Source organism: Gobio gobio (genome assembly GCF_949357685.1).
Source record: "Gobio gobio genome assembly, contig: scaffold_224, whole genome shotgun sequence".
NCBI lineage: Eukaryota > Metazoa > Chordata > Actinopteri > Cypriniformes > Gobionidae > Gobio > Gobio gobio.
In genome coordinates, this window is record NW_027645730.1 from 16,502 (window position 1) to 36,971 (window position 20,470).

Consider the following 20,470-nt stretch of genomic DNA (forward strand, 5'->3'; position numbering starts at 1 on the left):
CACAGTGTGACGTGTAGGTGATGCTCATTTGCAATAACGCCACCGGCCTCGCACCGTTCTCTCACGGCTCTCGCCCGCCCTGCTCGTCACACACAGATACTCAGTTTCATGTCAGAGACACGTATGATCTTACCTCAGTGTCTCCAGTTTACAGTGAGGATTCTCCAGTACAGCAGAGAGTAGCTTCACTCCTGAGTCTCCTAGATTATTATCAGACAGGTACAGAACTCTCAGGTGTGAGGGGTTTGATCTCAGAGCTGAAGCCAGAGCAGCACAACCTTCATCTGTGACACCACAACTCCACAACCTGTAGAGAACAATAACACACATTAAGTCCATCTCCAAAGCTAAACTTGACCACTTAAACAAAATAAATAAATAACATGATGCTGTCAATATGAAATATATATAAATACTCATTAGTTCACGTTGTTAAAATTAGGGATGCACCAAATCCACTGGTTAAGATTCGGCCGAATCCGAAACTGAATCCTACTCCCATCCTCAGTCCATTATCACAGTAAACACATTAAAAAAGTAAAACACGTCCACAGCAGTGTAGGGATGCTGTTGACCATTTAACCATTAACCGAAAGTAAGAACTTTGACCGATTAATAGTTAACTGTGTCAGTTAAACGGTTTAAATGTTTTTAACGATTTTTTTTTTTTTGATGCATGGTTAAGAAAAATATGATGTATAGCGTTATTTGTTCACTCACGGAGCGCGTCAACATGTGTAACCACAAACCAGATATATTTTGAAAAATGAAGCAATGGAAAAGCTTACTGTGTGGTGGGACCATTTGGACAGAAAAATACAGCAGTAGTAAAAGCTCCTGACTGGTGGAAAGCAAATGAAAGGCGATTCCCGAGGCTGGCCACTCTAGCGAGGCGTTATCTCTGTATTCCCGGGACATCAGTGCCATCTGAAGCCTTTCGTAGTGTGGTTTTGGTCAAGTTTACTAAAGTAAATATTGTCGCGTATGTTCTTCTTGCCGCTGTTTCCTGATGGTTTATAGAAAAATTACCCCGAGTCGTCCTCTGTCGTTTCAAAGAACAGCCCAATGGAGAGCGCAGGAGGTGCGCGCTGTCAGCAGAGGCTTGTGCTGAAGGATTGAGAGGTTGTTTTCTGCTGCGGGTTTAACTGTCAACAGGCTGCGCTCCAGACTAACCCACATCATTTAGACATGTTACTTAAAAAACAAACAAACATACAAGGTGTGGATAGAGGTATCCTAGGCCTGCTATTTTTATTTAAAAAAATTAAATAAAAAAATAAAAGATTCTGGTTCTTCAAAGCTTACGGATTAAGTGTATTTTTGTTTTGTCATCTTAATTTGGTAATTATTTAAGTGAAAAATATTTAGTGTAGGCCTATTTATTTTATTATTTTTATTTATATTTTATCTGATCTGTATGCGGCTGTTTGCACGGTAAAATAAAATACATTTTGACGGCTGTCTGTAGATTCTTTCATGCACAACTCTTATTCTTTCGGATGTTTAATATGCAAATGTTTTAACAGCGGCTGTTGTTTAGGGTCCTTTCCACCACGGGACAAATCGGCAGTGCAAATTGAACATGTTGCTCGACTTGAATCGCCTTCTTTTGACTTAAAGTACTGCCACGTTTTCATTTTCACTTTCAATAGCGGCATCATTACGTTCGAGTGTAGAGCGCAAAGTGCAAGCCTAGGGTTCGGTTTGGTGGAAAAAAATTCTGAGGTTTGGCAGAAACCGAATCCCGTCAAAAAGCCCAATATTCGGCCGAATCCGAATCCTGGATTCGGTGCATCCCTAGTTAAAATACATCAGTTAGGATTAGAGGAGAGAATATACAGTTTGTACAGTATAAAAACATTATTTCTGTGGAAAGTCCCATAAAACATAGAAATCCAATGTGTGTTTACAGTATATGTGTGAGTTTGTTTGCGAGTGTGTGTGTGGGTGGATGTGTGCTCATGTATGTATAGGTTTGTGCTTAATGTAATTTGTAAAAATTTTAAGGAACTCTTAATACTAATGCAATTAATGTCCAATAATGGCTGTATTAAAGCACTAAATTACATTTTTCTATATATCTATCGCTAAAGTGAGAACTATTTATGGTTAATAAGTTGTTAAAGCATCATCTAACCCTTTACATATGAGCTAATTAAACAATAACTCTTCATTAATTATTCATTTTGTATGCGATGGTGGGATTCTTCAACAACAACAAAAAATCGATAAAAAAACAAATTAATCGCATTGTTTTCAGTAATTAATCGCAAGTTTTTAATATTTTGATATTGTAATAATATCAGTTACTCTCTAAACTAATGTAGAAATAATTTAAAGACAGCACATTTTAAATATGTGTTGTAATGCATCTTTTTATGAATGAAGGCCAGTATCACTCATACTAATGTCCAGTCAAGTCAAGTCAACTTTATTTATATAGCGCTTTTAACAATACAGATTGTTTCAAAGCAGCTTTACAGTGTTAAACAGGAAAATAATGCAGCATAATTTTATTCAGCCGTCTAGCCATTCTGGAGAAAAAATGTCAGTTCATTTCAATTATCATACAGTGACAGTGTGGGCTTTAGATCAGTAATTAGATCAGTAATTTAGTTTAAATGGTTAATTTAGTTTAATAATTAGATTTATTTCGATATTTAGTTGAAACATTTTGAAAAATGTAGTGTCCCCGGGAACACCTAGTGTCTCTATGAAACATTAATGACGTTACATTACAGTATAACTGAAAGCTGCCAATTTCAACATTTATTAGGCTTTTAAAAACAACTTTTAATTTAAGTGAACTTCAAACAATCTTTACATAAACTCATTATAATAAAGGTTATATTTACCCATGGCCTTCCCTGTTATACATATACAGAAATGTAAGTGTAGCGAGTAACGGGTCTGACGTATCACACTTTTGTAATGTTGGATATGGGCCGGTGGATCAGAAGGCAGGTGCGACTACTGAGAGAGGAAGGCAGCACAGCAGGTAGGGGAAAATCAACACAGAGGCTTGTTCTTGATTTAGTTGTGAATTTGTATTAAAAAATACTTTTTTTGTCACTCTTTTGGACTTTTTTTATTTTGCCTTGCAAATGCAAGCAGTTATTTCAATATGTCACAATAAAATGTTTCCTCTGAAAAGCACCTTTTTGCTGAATCGTTGCATGTGCAGCGCTTGCTGCCTCCTTTGTGTGTGTAGGCTGTGTGTGTGTGTGTGAGAGAGAGAGAGAGAGAGAGTTGGCTCGCCCCTCCCTCGTGCAGTATAATTGGCTGACATCACGTGATTGACAGGAACAGGCGAACGAAGCTGATCAGACAGTTGAAACGAATGTGGTCTAACAGCGCTCGCCAATGTCAAAATGATTGAGATGGTCAATCAAATCAAAGTAGGCGGGGTTTACGTTCTCTTTTAGCTCGTGCACACAGATGAGCGCTTCAATCTATCGCTTAATGCCGTTGCGGAGAGAGACTCTATTCTTTCCGGTGAAATCACAAAACAAAATGCAAACCTGTCCATGGTCTTATTATACAATCATTGATGAACATCTTAAAAATATCGGGACTAATAATATATTGTTTACAAAAAGATTTCCCAAAAAGATTATTTCCCAACTATAATTAGACCTAGAATTTCGCTCACTGTTCTGTTTGACCTGATTACGGCCTTGCTTTGAAAGAGTCTATTATTTAAAATAAAATTAAAATCATTCATTATTTCATATTACATGATTTAATTTCTATAAGCCAGGGTTCCTCAAATCTTACCCTGGAGGTCCAATGTGCTGCAGAGTTTAGCTCCAACCCTAATCAAACACACCTGAACATGCTAATCAATGTCTTCAGGTTCATAAGAAAACTACAGGTAGGTGAGTTTGATTAGGGTATTTGGCAGCGCATTGGACCTCCAGGGTAAGATTTGAGGAACCGTGCTATAAGCTATATTTAGTTCAAATTCAGAGGAACAGTTCATGTTCAGAAGAAACATTCATGTTGAATAATAAAGATTGAGAAGATCGGATCAGTTGTGCTACTTTTTTTTGGAATACTTTAAACACTTTTTATGTGGAATACTTGATGCGGCCCAGCCTGACCCAGAGTCTGCCTCCAGCGGCCCTCAGGTAAAATGAGTTAGAGACCCCTGGATTAAAGGGTTACTTCAGTGATTTAGCATTAAGCTTTGTATTTAAACCGAGTCATTTATGTAGTAGAAATGTGAAATTATTTTTGAATTTGGTCCCTTCTAGACTGAGAAAAGACAGAAAATTGATTTTTGTCTCATGTGGATGAAAGACAACAACTCCCAGAATGCACTTGCTTCGCTGCCCTAGATTTCATTCACATGAAGAGCTGAGCAGAGCTGAGGGAACGTTAAGCTCCAGTCTGGCACGTTTTCAGATCCCATATGGAAGCTAAACTATCACAGGAATTCATTGAAAAGTTGAAACACTCACTTTGCTCTGCACCGCTCCGTTATTATGATTGTCCGTGCGGCCGTCTGTGTCTCATTCTGTGTGTGAGATCTCTCCCCTATGGGCGGTTGATAACATGCGGAACAGCTCCATCTAGTGGCTGTAGTCTTTAGCCTCTGGCCAAAAAATCCTCTGATGACACAAAGTGACGATATTTGCGTCATCGGAGGATTTTTTCCAGAAATAAAATGCCTAATTATCTCGTCTCAGGGGGATATGAGGGGGAAAAGTCCCATAATTTGAATATACTACCGGGTTTCTACTGATACAAAGCCTAATGCTAAATCACTGAAGTTACCCTTTAAGTGTTTTTTAAAATGTGGTCGATTCAAAATCGATTCTCAAAGGCCATGAATCGATTTTTTCCCCCCATATTTATTTCCGCAGACATTGAACATAAGGTTAACGTAAATTTAATTACTAGTCTTCTCCGCTAGATGTCAGCCTCTTATTGGCCTTGAGCAATGTTACAAAGGAGCGAGAGGCGCGCGGCCTGTCATTCATTCATTCATTCATTCACTGGTTAAATGGCGGCTTCTGGTGCGTTTTAATGCTGAGGTGAAATGCTACAAATCTGCAGAACCATTTGATGATGAGACATCACCCAGACGTTGCAAGAACAGCCGAGCGCACAACCGCTAAAAATAGATCACATACATGCGAACGCTTGTCTTGCATTATGATCATTAAACTTGCGATCAATTAAGCACGTACGTTAGCCATTATAGACATATTCAAATCGGTCAATAGACAGCGCAGGACCAATAATTCAAACCTAATAGCTTATATTATAAACAGATTTCCTCAAATAAAAGTTAGTCCACATAAGTCAGCGTTAAGGTATTGTTCATTACCATGGCAACTAACACAGCATACGAACACACACACACACACACACACACACACACACACACACACACACACACACACACACACACACGGAGCAGAGAACACAGCACACACACACACACACACACACACACACACACACACACACACACACACACACACACAAGGAGCAGAGAACACAGCACACACACACACACACACACACACGGAGCAGAGAACGCAGCACGCACGCACGCACGCACACACACACACACACACACACAGAGAGAGCAGAGAACACAGCACTCACACACTTGGAGCAGAGAACGCAGCACACACACACACACACACAGAGCAGAGAACGCAGCACACACACGCACACACACTTGGAGCAGAGAACACAGCACACACACACACACAGAGAGCAGAGAACGTAGTACACACACACGCGCACACACACACAGAGCAGAGAGCGCAGCACACACACACACACACAGAGCAGAACAGAGAGCGCAGCACACACACACACACACACACACACACACACACACACACACACACACACACACAAACACACAGAGCAGAGAGCGCAGCACACACACACACACACACACAAACACACACACACACAGAGCAGAGAGCGCAGCACAAACACACACACGCAGAGCAGAGAGCGCAGCACACAAACACACACACACACGCAGAGCAGAGAGCGCAGCACACAAACACACACACACACACACACAGAGCAGAGAGCGCAGCACACAAACACACACACACACACACACAGAGCAGAGAGCGCAGCACACAAACACACACACACACACACACAGAGCAGAGAGCGCAGCACACACACACACACAGAGCAGAGAGCGCAGCACACAAACACACACACACACACGCAGAGCAGAGAGCGCAGCACACAAACACACACACACACACACACACGGAGCAAAGAGCAGCACACACACACACACACACACTGCGCATTCGTTTCGAAGCTGTATTTCTCATATTTTCTTTTTTCTCTTTCATTGATATTTTCAAAAAAGATTTTCATATTTATAGCCAATGAACGGACATCAATAAATAAACAACAGATAAAATAATCTCCTTATTTGTTGCATTATCATTATTTTTCTGTAACTCTGACTACATGTGCTGGAATAACTGAGAAATAATATTTCATAAAAACCTTTAATATTGCCAAAGAAGTGACACCAGTGACTAAACAATGGCACCATTTTGTTACTTTATGAATAAATGAAATTATTAAATTCTCTGAAACACTGATTTGGTCTCACTAATGTATTAACATTTATATTAAATTAAACAGTCAACTATAAATCTTTACACACATAACTCATATTTGTTATTAAAGCATTAATTTCTCATGTTTCAGTGAGAATTGTTATGTTTTAGCAGTGATGATTGTTCTCAGTGTGACTTACGCAGCTGATCTAGTTGCTGTAACCACAGGCAGCAGCTTCTGAAGAACTTCATCTCCTGTGCTTACTGAGCCACTGTTAGAACATAAAACAATAAGTTCATTATTAATGATGATGATAATAATATCAGGAGTAAATAATACATTAAATACCCTCAAATATAGTTTTAATTAAACTGGTTTCTAACGGACACAGATCTGATGTTCTTTCTCTGGTCAGTGTTTCTGTCGGTCTATTAGTCTGCATTTACACACAACACTCAGTGCTCAGATCTATGATGACATCAGATTTACTGTCCCGTCCGTTGCTATGGTGATCACTGTGTCAATCATCACAATCTCAGGAGTGACTCAGATCAATAGTTTAGCGGATTCACTCCCATAATCAGACATCCCAGCTCTCCGGGAAGTTCCAGGAGTCTCCCTCATATTGATATTGGGAGCGTCTCAAACGGACGGCTGCATCCTAGTGAGGTTGTGTCTTTCCTAGTCCAGTCCTTCTGAGGCTTGTAGACTCCAGTCCTCCTCAGCATTAAACACTAGGAGACGCTCTAGTAAGGGCTCATGGCTACGGCACACGTGTTCCCGCCCCCACGGTCACGCCACCAAAATACTGTTCACACTTCATTTGGGAAAAATACTTTGTATTAAAGATCTTTATATTAACTGGTTCTTCTATGAATGCAATGCAGTGAATGCCAGCCGTCTGTGTCTCCAGTGGCTCATTATTGGCAGTTTAGTGTTGAGAGATTCATTTACACCAAAACTAAAGATAACACGTGTGCCTTCATCTCTGAAAACATTATTTGTGTCTTACATTTCATAATGAGCTCAGATAAGCTCAGCTCTTTCTCCAGCAGGTCTTTTTCATGAATGTGAATGTGTGCAAAGGATTGTGGGTGATTGAGCTGAATTAAAGATGTGAAACGAAGGCCGTCAAAGGATCCTTCAAACTGAGACGGCCTTCAGAGGCGCTTGATGACGCGGCCGTCGAGATCTGCAGCCTTACTAGGACACAGCCTCCGTTTGAGAAACACCCGCAAATTATGCTCAATATCCCAGAAATCAATCTGTGCCCGTGATTTAAACACCTCTGATCTGTGTGTGTCTGTTCATAATGTTTTAGACTGTAATGATTGAACTCAGTGTCACTTACCGATCATTTCTGTCTCCAATTAATCTGCTCAGGTCAAACTCCTGCATCGTCTGCTCTGAGGACAACAACACAAAAACTAAAGCTGCCCACTGAGATGAGGAGAGTTTCACATCACGTAATCCTCCAGAGCTCATATGAGGTTTAGCTTCGTCCACTAGTGAAAGATCCCCCAGTTCATTCAGACAGTGAAACAGATTGATGTATTTATCTGGAGAGGGATTCTCACTGATCTTTTCTTTAATATAGTCGACTGTTCCCTCATTGTTGTGAGAGCTGTTTCCTGTCTGTGTCTTTAGTTCTTGTAAGAGACTCTGATTAGACTCCACTGACAGACCCAGAAGGAAACGAAGGAAAAGGTCCAGATGCCCATTTTTACTGCCTAAAGCCTCATCCACAGCTCTCTGATGGAGATCAGACAGTGAAGCTGTGTCTCCATTAGTTGGTTTGGTAATCTGGTCAAACACATTGATGTTCTTGTTTATAAAGGAGAGATGCACATATAGAGCCGCTAGATGTTCCTGAATGCTCAGATGAACAAAGCAGAAGACTTTCCCCTGATACAAGCCCAACTCCTCTCTGAAGATCTGAGTGCACAATCCTGAGTACACTGATGCTTCTGTCACATCAATGCCACACTCTCTCAGGTCTTCCTCATAGAAGATCAGGTGTCCTTTCACAAGCTGCTGATACGCCAGTTTCCCCAGTTTGACCATCATCTCTTCATCTTTCACTTTCTTCTCATAGTCCTTCTCATGTTTGATGTTGGTCTGAAGGAGCAGGAAGTGTGTGTACATTTGAGTGAGAGTCTTGGGAATCTCTCCAGTCTCTGCTTCACTCAACATCTTCTCCAGAACGGTGGCTGAGATCCAGCAGAAAACTGGGATGTGACACATAATAAAGAGGCTCCTTGATGACTTCAGGTGTGAGATGATCCTGTCGGCCAGACTCTGATCACTGATTCTCTTCCTGAAGTATTCCTGCTTCTGTGGGTCACTGAAGCCTCGTACCTCTGTCACTCGATGGACACACTCAGAGGGGACGAGATCAGCTGCTGCGGGTCTGGAGGTGATCCAGATGAGAGCAGAGGGAAGCAGATTCCCCGCAATGAGGTTCGTCAGCAGCTCGTCCACTGAGGCTGATTCAGTCACATCACACAACCTCACATCGCTCTGAAAATCCAGAGACAGACGACACTCATCCAGACCATCAAAGATGAACGACACTTTATACTTATCACTGGATATTTCCATCTCTTTGGTTTCAGGGAAAAAGACATGAAGGAGATTTGAAAGACTGAGTGTTTTGTCCTTCATCAAGTTGAGCTCTCTGAAAGGAAGTGGAAATATGAGCTGGACGTCCTGATTCTGTTTCCCTTCAGCCCAGTCCAGGATGAACTTCTGCACAGAGACTGTTTTTCCAATGCCAGCGACTCCCTTTGTCAGCACAGTTCTGATGGGTTTGTCTTGTCCAGGTAAAGGTCTAAAGATGTCACTGCATTTGATCGGTGTGTCCTCTGATTCTGCTCTCCTGGACTGTGTCTCAATCTGTCTCACCTCATGCTCATTATTGATCTCTCCACTTTCACTCTCTGTGATGTAGAGCTCTGTGTAGATCTCATTCAGGAGTGTTGGGTTTCCCTGCTTTGATATTCCCTCACACAAACACTCAAACTTCTTCCTCAGATTTGATCTCAATGTGTCAAGGACTTCAGCAGGTTTAGAGTCATGGCTGTAAGATTAAAATAACACATTATTACACAAGTTAGAGAAGTAAATAGCCATAAATCACACAATGGATGATTTGTTTGCTGTTTTATGGGACACAGAACATCATACGGTTTCTGAAATGTTTCAATCATTAATCATGTGTTTGAGTGATGTGTGATGTCATTGCAGCTCCTAAAATTAAACAACAACAAAAGTCCCAAATTTTACCTGAAACCAGGACACATGCTTTCATTAAAGTCTTGTGGTTGAATCTCAGGCGTGAACACAGTTTTGTTTTTAGCTCGTCTGGGTTGAAGATTTGACCTTAAATCAGAATGAAGAGGGTAAAGAATCAGACACACTGATATTGATGTAATTGTGTCATTAACTGAGTAACAGACCAACAGCTTTTACAGTGTGTGAATGTATTAACAATACAATACATAGAGTTTTACACAAGAGCACAATGATCATCATTACTAGACTGAAACTTACAGGATCTGAACTCATTACACTGCTGTATATTAATAACTTCATAATCTAATACTATAAACATAACTTTTATAGAGATGATATTAGAGGTTGACCGATAGTGGATTTTACCGGTACCGGTAACTAGGTTGGACCGCACTTGCCGATAACCGATTAATCGACCGATAGTTTTTTTTTTTTTTTAAATGGATACTGTATAAAAAAAAACATAATTAAAACAGTGCTGAACTTTGAAAATGTGCTAAATTAAAAACACATTATATATATATATATATATATATATATATATATATATATATATATATATATATATATATATATATATATATATATATATATATATATATATATATATATATATATATATATATATATATATATATATATATATATATGAATATTAAAATGAGAAGTTCCAACATAAATTCTTCAGAAAATAATTTTAACATTAAAATATTACAGGTCAAATTAGTTTCTTTACCTATAATCTAGAAACATGTATGTACATTTCATAGGTAACACTATGCAAGTCCCTATGCAACAAGGATGTATTCGTTCATGTATTTAACTATAAGCATTATGCATTCATGTTTACAGCATGTATTAATACGAGCAATACAATTGTACCTTGATCATTCATGTTAGTTCATAGTGCGTTAACCAAGGCTACCAGATAAAAATTCAAACAATTTGATGTTGAAATTAACATACTAACGATGAACAATACTTCCACAGCATTTATTAACATTTGTCAATGTTACAAATGGAATCTTATTGTAGTGTTACCATTTCATACAAATCCAAACAGTCTGCTATTTAGAAGGAAATTATCTAATAAAAAACGAATGCGCTTCTGTTTTGTTTATGTTTCTGTCGGCAGCATGACGATACAGTTTGCTTTCTCACATCACTAATTTTATATGTGCAACATTTGGGTCGGACTTGCGTGTGTTTTTATCACATTGTTTTAACTGCTTGAGGTACTGCTTATCCAGGCATAAATTGGTATTGATTTAAAGCCATTCACGGACTATCATCTGCGCGTTGAAGTGTAATTATCAGAGCCAGCTGATCTCACTCAGCAGCAAATAGTTTCTATTTAACGAGCGTTCCATAGCTGGCGCGGAAGCGTTCAGCTCGTGTTTTCAGCCTCCGCGTGTGAAGACCGACGCGGGTAAAGACATCTGTATTCGACTCTTCCTCTGCGCGACTCCTCCGAGGCAAGGACTCCGAAAAGGCACCTAGTTATATCAATTCTTCTCCCTTCATCTTCCGACCTCATTTACACACGCAGCTGCTCTACTGACAGCATTTTGGTCAAACCTCTACACATCTCAGATCATCTTTTCATCACATTTAATCTTCAACTTACTACTCACGCACCACCAGTTCCTCCACCAGTTACTTTCAGGCGAAACCTGCGCTCACTCTCTCCTTCTCATCTCTCCTCTGCTGTGTCATCCTCCCTTCCCTCATCCACACAATTCTCTTCTATGGACGTTAACACTGCAACTGACACTTTATGCTCCACTTTAACTTCATGTCTGGACAATATCTGCCCTCTTTCTTTTAGGCCAGCACGAGTTACTCCCTCTAACCCTTAGGCCAGCACGAGTTACTCCCTCTAACCCTTGGTTATCTGATGTTATTCGTGAAGACCGGACGATACTCAGGGCAGCAGAGAGGAAATGGCATAAATCGAACCACCCATCTGATCTAGCTAAGTATCAGTCTTTGCTCTCATCCTTCTCAGATGAAGTACATGCAGCTAAATCTTCTTATTTCCAAAACAAAATCAGCAGCACCTCAAACTCACGCACACTTTTCAGAACATTCAACTCTCTGCTCTGTCCTCCTCCACCACCTCCCAGCACCTCCCTATCTCCAGACGACTTTGCACAATTCTTCACAAACAAAACAACAACTATCAGCAATCAGTTCTCACCCCCGCGCACTGTGGATTTTAGATCAGCCACATCCACAACCGAACATACTCTCTCCTCATTTTCTACACTCACTGAGGCCGAAGTATCTAAACTTCTCCTCTCCAGCCATCCTACCACCTGTCCTCTCGATCCCATTCCCTCACACCTCCTTCAAGCCATCTCTCCTACACTCCTACCAGCACTCACGCACATCATCAACACATCTCTCTGCACTGGCACTTTCCCTACCACTTTCAAGCAGGCTCGGGTAACTCCACTGCTTAAGAAACCCACTTTAAACGCATCACTCATAGATAACTACAGACCTGTCTCTCTCCTGCCATTCATAGCAAAAACTCTTGAATGAGTTGTTTTCAACCAGGTTTCATCCTTCCTCTCACAGAATAATCAGCTGGACGTTAACCAATCCGGTTTCAAAAGGGGCCACTCCACAGAGACTGCATTACTGTCGGTCACCGAAGCCCTGCGGATAGCTAAAGCTGAGTCCAAATCATCAGTCCTCGTCCTCCTTGATCTATCTGCTGCCTTTGACACGGTCAATCATCAAATTCTTCTGTCCACCCTCTCATCACTGGGCATCACAGGGACTCCGCTCCATTGGTTTGAATCTTATCTCACAGGTAGGTCCTTCAAGGTTGCCTGGAGAGGAGAGGAATCCCAAGCGCATCAACTGACCACGGGGGTTCCTCAGGGCTCAGTGCTTGGACCTCTCCTTTTCTCCATTTACACTACTTCATTAGGTCCCATCATACAGGCACATGGCTTCTCATATCACTGCTATGCGGATGACACTCAGCTCTACCTTTCATTCCAACCAGACGACCCCACAGTAGCTGTACGAATCTCCAGCTGTCTGGCTGACATCTCTGCATGGATGAGTAAAAATCACCTACAGCTCAACCTGGCATAGACTGAGTTCCTCATCTTCCCTGCCAGTCCCACTATGCAACGTGACTTCACCATCTTGTTAGGTACATCCCTGATTTCTTCTTCAAAATCAGTCAGAAATCTTGGTTACATTTGATGACCAGTCGTCCTTCAGAGATCACATTGCTAAGACAGCTCGCTCGTGCAGGTTTGCGCTCTACAACAACAGGAAGATCAGACCGTTCCTAACAGAACACGCAACACAGCTTCTTGTCCAGGCCCTGGTTATTTCTAGACTTGACTACTGCAATGCGCTTCTGGCTGGACTCCCCTCTTGTGCGATCCAAACACTTTGAATGATCCAGAACGCAGCGGCACGTCTGGTCTTCAACGAGCCCTAAAGGACCCACGTCACACCTCTCTTCATCTCTCTGCACTGGCTACCACTCGCTGCTCGCATCAAGTTTAAGGCGCTGACGCTTGCCCACAGAGCCACCACGCACTCAGCTCCTGCATACTTTGACTCGATTCTACGACTCCACACCCCCACCAGAAGCCTTCGTTCAGCCAAGGAGCGAAGGCTTGTAGTACCATCACAGAGAGGCAAAAAATCCCTTTCCAGAACATTTTCATTCAACGTTCCCAGCTGGTGGAACGATCTTCCCACCGCCATCCGAAACGCTGATTCGTTGACAACATTCAAAAGTCAACTAAAAAATCATCTCTTCCATGAGCAAAAAAACTTTCCTTTCCTCTTTCTCCTCCTCTTTCCCTCCCTACTCTAGCCTGTGCTACACTGAGAAATGTACACGAACTAAGTATTTCAGGCACTTGTTGCGCTCACTCGACTCTTCACGACCAATCGCTTATTGTACCCCCAAGTTGTAAGTCGCTTTGGATAAAAGCGTCTGCTAAATGCATAAATGTAAATGTAAATGTACTGCTAATGTTAGCGTCCTCTCAGCCTCGTCGACAAACATTCACACTGCTGTTCTTTACCTCTTAATGCAGCATTTAGTCAAGAAATGAATTACTTTATAATGATTTGGCAACAAGTACTGTAGTGATCTGTATTCATACTGTTTCGCTGGCGTGTTTTAAACATCTGAAGTGTCAGCGCTCTCTGTGCTGCTCTCCGTTCAGCGTGCAGACTCACGTGGTAATGTAAACAACACACGTGAGGTTTTTTTTTCACCTCTAGAGGCCGCTCTCGTGCTATATCATGACAACAGACCCTTCTCAGAGCTCTTGTACTGTGTAATAACAGCGCACACGTCTCAGCCACTCCAGCAACGGACGCAACATGGGAAAACTATCGGTGAGGATTTTTGCCAATAATCGATTGTTGCACCAATCAACTATCGGTGCCGATTAATCGGCAAAAAACGATGAATCGGTCAACCTCTAGATGATATACCTGAGATCAGGGAGTGTGTCTCCACTCTTAAACCTTATTGGCTGCTCCATAGACTGGTCACTCTTCATAGACACACAGCTGGACTGGTTTGAGCTCTTCTGCTGGACTGAACTGGAACAGAGAAGATTCAGTTTAATCCTTTGAATGAATGAGTTCATCCAATATGATCAGTAGGGGTGTAACGGATCGCAGTTGATCCGTGATCCGTACGGATCACGACCCACGGTTCGGCACGCACACCACGGCTCTGCTTTCATCGGCAAAAAAGTTAAGAAACTCAACGCTAAACTGCCGAGTAGTTCCTGCGTATCTTTTATGTATCAGGTGAACTTTTGTTTTGGTCCTATATTTTTTACTTGAAAGAAAAAGCTAATGGAGCACTTTCATTTAAACTTATATAAACTATTTAACGCTTTACACAGAGAGGCCGGATAGCTGGACTGAATGGTTGTAGCCAAGTGTAAGCAAAACTCACATATCTGACATTTTACAAGGGGATTATTATCAGCGTCGATCCCACGCACACATGGGGCAGTTTGCACTCCACTAACAACTGCGTTACTGAACAGAAAATAAACAGTGCAAAGAGCAACAGAAATATAGAACACATACATGCGATGCGCTCCATCTACAGACTGCCCACTCATCAGCGGGTGAAGGAGAGAGTACGTTCCGCCTTAAAGGAGCAGCACCTAATTCTACTTGTTACAACTAATATAATTTATTGTACTGGACAGTTTAAAGCTCATAACCATTAATATTTTGTTGTGACTTGAAGTACTTAGAGTGCAGTGTTATGTTGCATCATGCAGTATTTGTCCTGAAAAGTACTGAGTAAATGTGATGTTTGTTACCTCAATAAATGTAAGGTCATTCCTATTTTATGTTTTATGTTCTATTACATTAACATTAAAAGCACACTCTTTTTATGACTAAAATAACAGTAAAGTGTAAAAAAACTGAATTTAAAAAAATTAAAACGGAAAAACGGAATTTGGAAAAAAAATTAAACAGATTTTATTCAGTCCTACACTAGGGGTGAACGATTTTGGAAAATAATCTAATTGCGATTTGTTTTAACCAATATTGCGATTGCGATTTAATATGCGATTATTTTTAAAGCTCTTTATCTTCTGTTTTATTCAACAAAGACGAGCAATACATTGTATAATACCTTTTTTCTTATAAATTAATGTAATTAATAAAACTTACAATATTTGTGTTTAAATTATATATGCAATTATAAGTACTTTTAAAAATAATTACACATTAAAAATGCATAAAAAATAGCTTGTTTAGAATTTGAATTATATAAACTAATATTGTTTCAAAAAATAAAAGCTAGTAAATAATAAAGAGGAACAAAAAACATTACAAGCAATGAACAAAGAGTGCTTTCAGTATTTAACCCTTAATCGTCCCTCAAGTAGGGTTTACGTTTGAGTCCCTTGGGGTCAGATAGACCCCAAACTTTTACAGAGCGATTGCATAAGGAAATAAAAAAAAATTACATGGAAAACTATATATAATTTTTTTTATTTACTTCTCAACTCTACATTTATGCTGTGTTTTTGTGGGTATTTGGCAGTTTTTTACCTTTTTACTGCACAAATACTTAACTATGTCATAAATTGGCTCATTAAAAATTATTTTTTAATGAAAAAATCACTTGAATGATGATCTTAAATAAAAATAAATAGTTTTTGGACATTGCTCTATGTGTTAGGGATAGAATACTACCATCTGTAGGTTTGTGGAAAAACTTTAGGAATTATAGTTAAAGAGAAAGAGAGTGCAATGACCACATTATCCACTAGAGGTCCATAGGGAAGTTAAGCAAAAATTAAGCTGCCTTTCATTTTTCTTTTATTTGCCCTTTTCCCTCTCTTTCTCATGATTGTTCCATGTTGCATTTGTGCTCTAGTATTTCTCCTTCATTTATGTATGGGATTTTTTCAGATTTATGCCGGTTTTGTTGATTTTATTTGCCAGTTTCTATAAAAATGCTCTCTGTTGCAGTCACACACATGTGTGTCTGTGTGTGTGTGTGTGTGTGTGTGTGTGTGTGTGTATGAGACAGAAAGTTCGTTCCACTTTGTGTTTATGCTCTAGGACCAGATCTTGATATAAATGTAGACATTTTCAGATTTATACTGGATTTAGTTGATTTGTTTTTACAAACAAAGTGAAAAAAAGCATTTTTTACATTTTCCCATTCATTGCCAAAATAAAAAAAATACTCCAGACACCTGTGTTTGTGTGTGTGTGTGTGTGTGTGTGTGTGTGTGTGTGTGTGTGTGTGTGTGTGTGTGTGTGTGTGTGTGTGTGTGTGTGTGTGTGTGTGTGTGTGTGAGAGTGAACATCCTTGTTCCATATTGCATTTGTGCTCTAGTATTAGTACTTCATTTATGTATGAAAATCTTTCAGATTTATGCCAGTTTTGTTGATTTTATTTGCCAATTTCAATAAAAATACTCTCTGTTGCAGTCACACACGTGTGTGTGTGTACGTGTGTGTGTATGAGATAGAAAGTTCGTTCTACTTTGTGTTTATGCTCTAGGACCAGACTTTTATATAAATTTGGAAATTTTCAGATTTATACTGCATTTAGTAAAAATAATTTGACAAAAAAAGTGAAAAAAATGTATATTTTACACTTTCCCATTCATTTTCAATGTGGGGTCAATCTGACCCAGAGGGACTTAAACTGTACATTTTTTTTACACACCTTTAGAACAAACAAATCAAGCCCAGATTTTTTTGTGCATGTTTAGATAGATTATTTAGGAAAAGTCACGGAGTCTCATGGCCCTGAGATGAAGGGAACACTTTTTAAAAATGGAGGAAAAGTCCAGTGGGGTCAGCTGGACCCCAAGGGACGATTAAGGGTTAAGAGTATCTGAACTGTGAGTGATTTTTCTCTTTCTCAGCTTTACTGTTGCCTGATTATTAATGATGACATCATAGAAAGCGGGAGATCTGCACTCACACTAATGCACAGATCTCTTCTGAAATATAAGATGTGGTTTGCCCTCTTTAATTCATTAAGACATTACAGACGGTGTTTACATTAATTTTGCTCTATAAAAGCATTTTGAGACGTGCGCAGACCCAAGCACGAGCATCTTCACAGAGTGCGGCTTGAGCATTTGAATCTGAAAGCCGTCCGTCAGTGAGTTTACTATATGTAATATATAAGCACTGCATTCCTAACAACATAAATTAAGACTTCGTAGAGCATTTGTAAGGAAAATATGGGCGGGTGACAACACACACTGTAAGCGTGACATCAAGCAAAGTTTCTCACAGCGCATATCCTGTGCTTCAACCTTTCCAAACGTTATGAAATATTATTTTATGGTTCGAGTGGTGTGTGTATGTGTGTGTGTGTGTGTGTGAGAGAGATGAAATGGAAGCAATCAGAATGCTGTGCTTCTAAAACACACACAGCGCCACCGCACACCTGCAGTTAAAATCTAAGCTCAGAATCGATCCAGAATCATTGGAGAGAGAATCTTTTCTCCCTCCTCTATTGTATAGTATGACCAACACAATATTAGATCGATTAAACACAAACAGTTCTTTTCTTCAGGCCAGGCCTGTAGGCGTAATGTGCCAAGTAGACATGTGCCGGTAAACGGTAATACGATATACCGCAATAATAAACATGCACAATATTGTTATCGTGGGCACTTCAAAATACCGTGAATAATTATTTATTACGAATTATTCCGATTTTTAGAATGAATTTTAAGAATACTTTACCCATCAACCGTTTAAAATGAAAAACACGTCAAAGAGGAACGCGCACTGATGTAAATAGACCGTGCATGAGCCGAGCACATGGCGGAATGAGGAGACGCTGAAGTGCACATTCACTCTCAGACAGCAGAGGGCGCTGACGGAACAGCAGAAATACAGCCGTTTCCCCAGTAATCACATAACCTAATACATAATACTTAAAGACTTAAGGCTATTCATTTTCAAACTTGCATTTTATATTTTAATCTGGACTAAATTACATGCCCTAGATATTGTTTGAATATGTTCTGACTGTTGTTCAATCACACACTTTACAAGCCTCCAGTATTTAACATTAGTTCCTTCATTAACAAACTGACAATGAAAAATACTTCTAAAGCATGTATTAATCTTAGTTAAATGTACATTTCAGCAAACCTATTGTTCTTTATAATACTTTTGCACTTTAATCTGTTTTAAATATTTGTTTACTTTATACATTTTTGTGTATTGCTTTATTGTATTTAAATGTTTGGTTCTTTTGTTATAAGAAAGTGATTTAACCTGTTATAGTATGACAACACTTTTTTTGCAACTTATTTCAATATCGTGATAATACCGTATACCGTGATAAAAGCTTCAGCAATTAATCGCAACATGAAAATTTGATACCGGCACATGCCTAGTGCCAAGTTGATGCTTCTTCTGCAAACCACTTACTCTCGCGTGTCACATGACCAGACTGTAATCGCAGCCTTTGCGGTTACAAAATCGTGTTTTATCAAATCGCGATATTATCGCAAATTCGGCCCGACTCAAAAAAAGAATCACACAGTGCATGTCCGGCTTTAGGAAAGACCAGCGAGTGTTGTAACACTTTTGCTGTAACGTCTGTAACTCAGTGGTGTTTTGTGTCTCAAACTTTTATTATAATATTCCCACATTTATCTGCTACAAATTATACTTGCATTAAAGTCTACTATACATCTCTAAACTGGATAAATTGTAAACTGGTGTCAGCGGTAGAGCGGTCATCTCTCGCTTCACTCAAGCGTACACTCAGACTGAGCACACACACTCACATAAGAACAGCAATACAATAACACACACCATAGACAAAAGCGTCTTAAAGGCACATCAACATTCATGTTATGAACAGTATTAAACAGCTGGTCGTTACAATGTCTGTGTGTGTGTGTGTGTGTGCGTGTCTGAGATCTGGGTAAACCCTATGTTAAACTTAATTTGATTATTTGTATTACTAGACTGCAACTTGCAAGATTTGAACTCATTACACTGCTGTATATTAATTACAATTTCATAAAAAAATCAAATACTATAACCATAACTGTTATAGAGATGATATACCTGAGATCAGGCTGTGTGTCTCCACTCTTAAACACTATTGGCTGACCCATAGACTGGTCACTCTTCATAGACACACAGCTGGACTCTGGGTTTGAGCTCTTCTGCTGGACTGAACTGGAACAGAGAACAGATTAAGTTTAATCCTTTAGATTACTGTGATCATTCTTTATGAGAGGAACCAAAAATGTGTGTAAGTGTGTGTGTGTGTGTGTGTGTGTGTGTGTGTGTGTGTGTGTTTATGATATTTTTCTGTGATGTAACACAATATTAAACAGTGTTTGTTGAAAGTACCTGCATCCCGGAGAGAAATCTCCATCTCTGGATCTAGAATTGCCCATGATGAAGCTGCAGGAGAATCTGATCAGTTTAATCTCCTCCACTGACTCTGAATAACAAACATCACACACTAAATTAAATTATTAAAATAAACAACCTTCATGATTTATCTGAACAGATCTGAAGTGTGTGAGGAAAGGATCACGTGACTGTGTGAACTCAAGGTCAGTCATAGGGCTTATTCTCACACACACAGCCAAACACTGATTGAACATGTTCGGTCGGGCCAGGGCTGTTCACAGGGGGTTGACCTGTTGGCTAGAGCCACTGCCCCTCTGCCCTCATCGCTTGAGGTGTCCCTCTTGTGCCCCTCCCTTCATTCACAAATATGTGCTTTAGCAGCGAATATCCCGAAACATTTCTAAACACACCAAGCCAAGCCAGTGAGTGCGTGACGCATCTGAAGGCACGCAAATTCATCACCTATTCGAAAACTGCTGTTAAATAAATGAGCAAAAAATAGTAACAATATTGTATCAGCCTTTCATAGTAGGCCGTGGATTCAGGGAACAGTGATTAAACTATTTGCACGCACTCCAGTCCACCACCGTCTTAATTTAAAAATGAAATGTGTTTATTAAACACAAAAGGTTTTATTTCAAAAGCATTTCTAATTTAAGTTCATAATTACAACAAACGAAAATTCCAACAAAAGAAACCAAGTGTGGTCAAAAAACTGTGAATA

The 20,470-nt window shown here is 39.8% G+C and overlaps 1 protein-coding gene across 1 annotated transcript; it reads right to left on the reverse strand.

Moving 5' to 3' along the window:
• Nucleotides 1–13: 13 nt before the first annotated feature.
• On the reverse strand, nucleotides 14–19,830 carry LOC307122376 (protein NLRC3-like). The gene is made up of 7 exons (XM_079846367.1): nucleotides 19,741–19,830; nucleotides 19,450–19,563; nucleotides 14,341–14,451; nucleotides 9,847–9,942; nucleotides 7,913–9,640; nucleotides 6,761–6,832; nucleotides 14–307 (listed from the first exon to the last, which is right to left on the reverse strand). The coding sequence occupies exons 1-7, from the start codon at nucleotides 19,785–19,787 to the stop codon at nucleotides 130–132; spliced, it is 2,346 nt and encodes a 781-aa protein (XP_079702493.1). The 5' UTR covers nucleotides 19,788–19,830; the 3' UTR covers nucleotides 14–129.
• Between the last annotated feature and the right edge of the window lie 640 nt (nucleotides 19,831–20,470).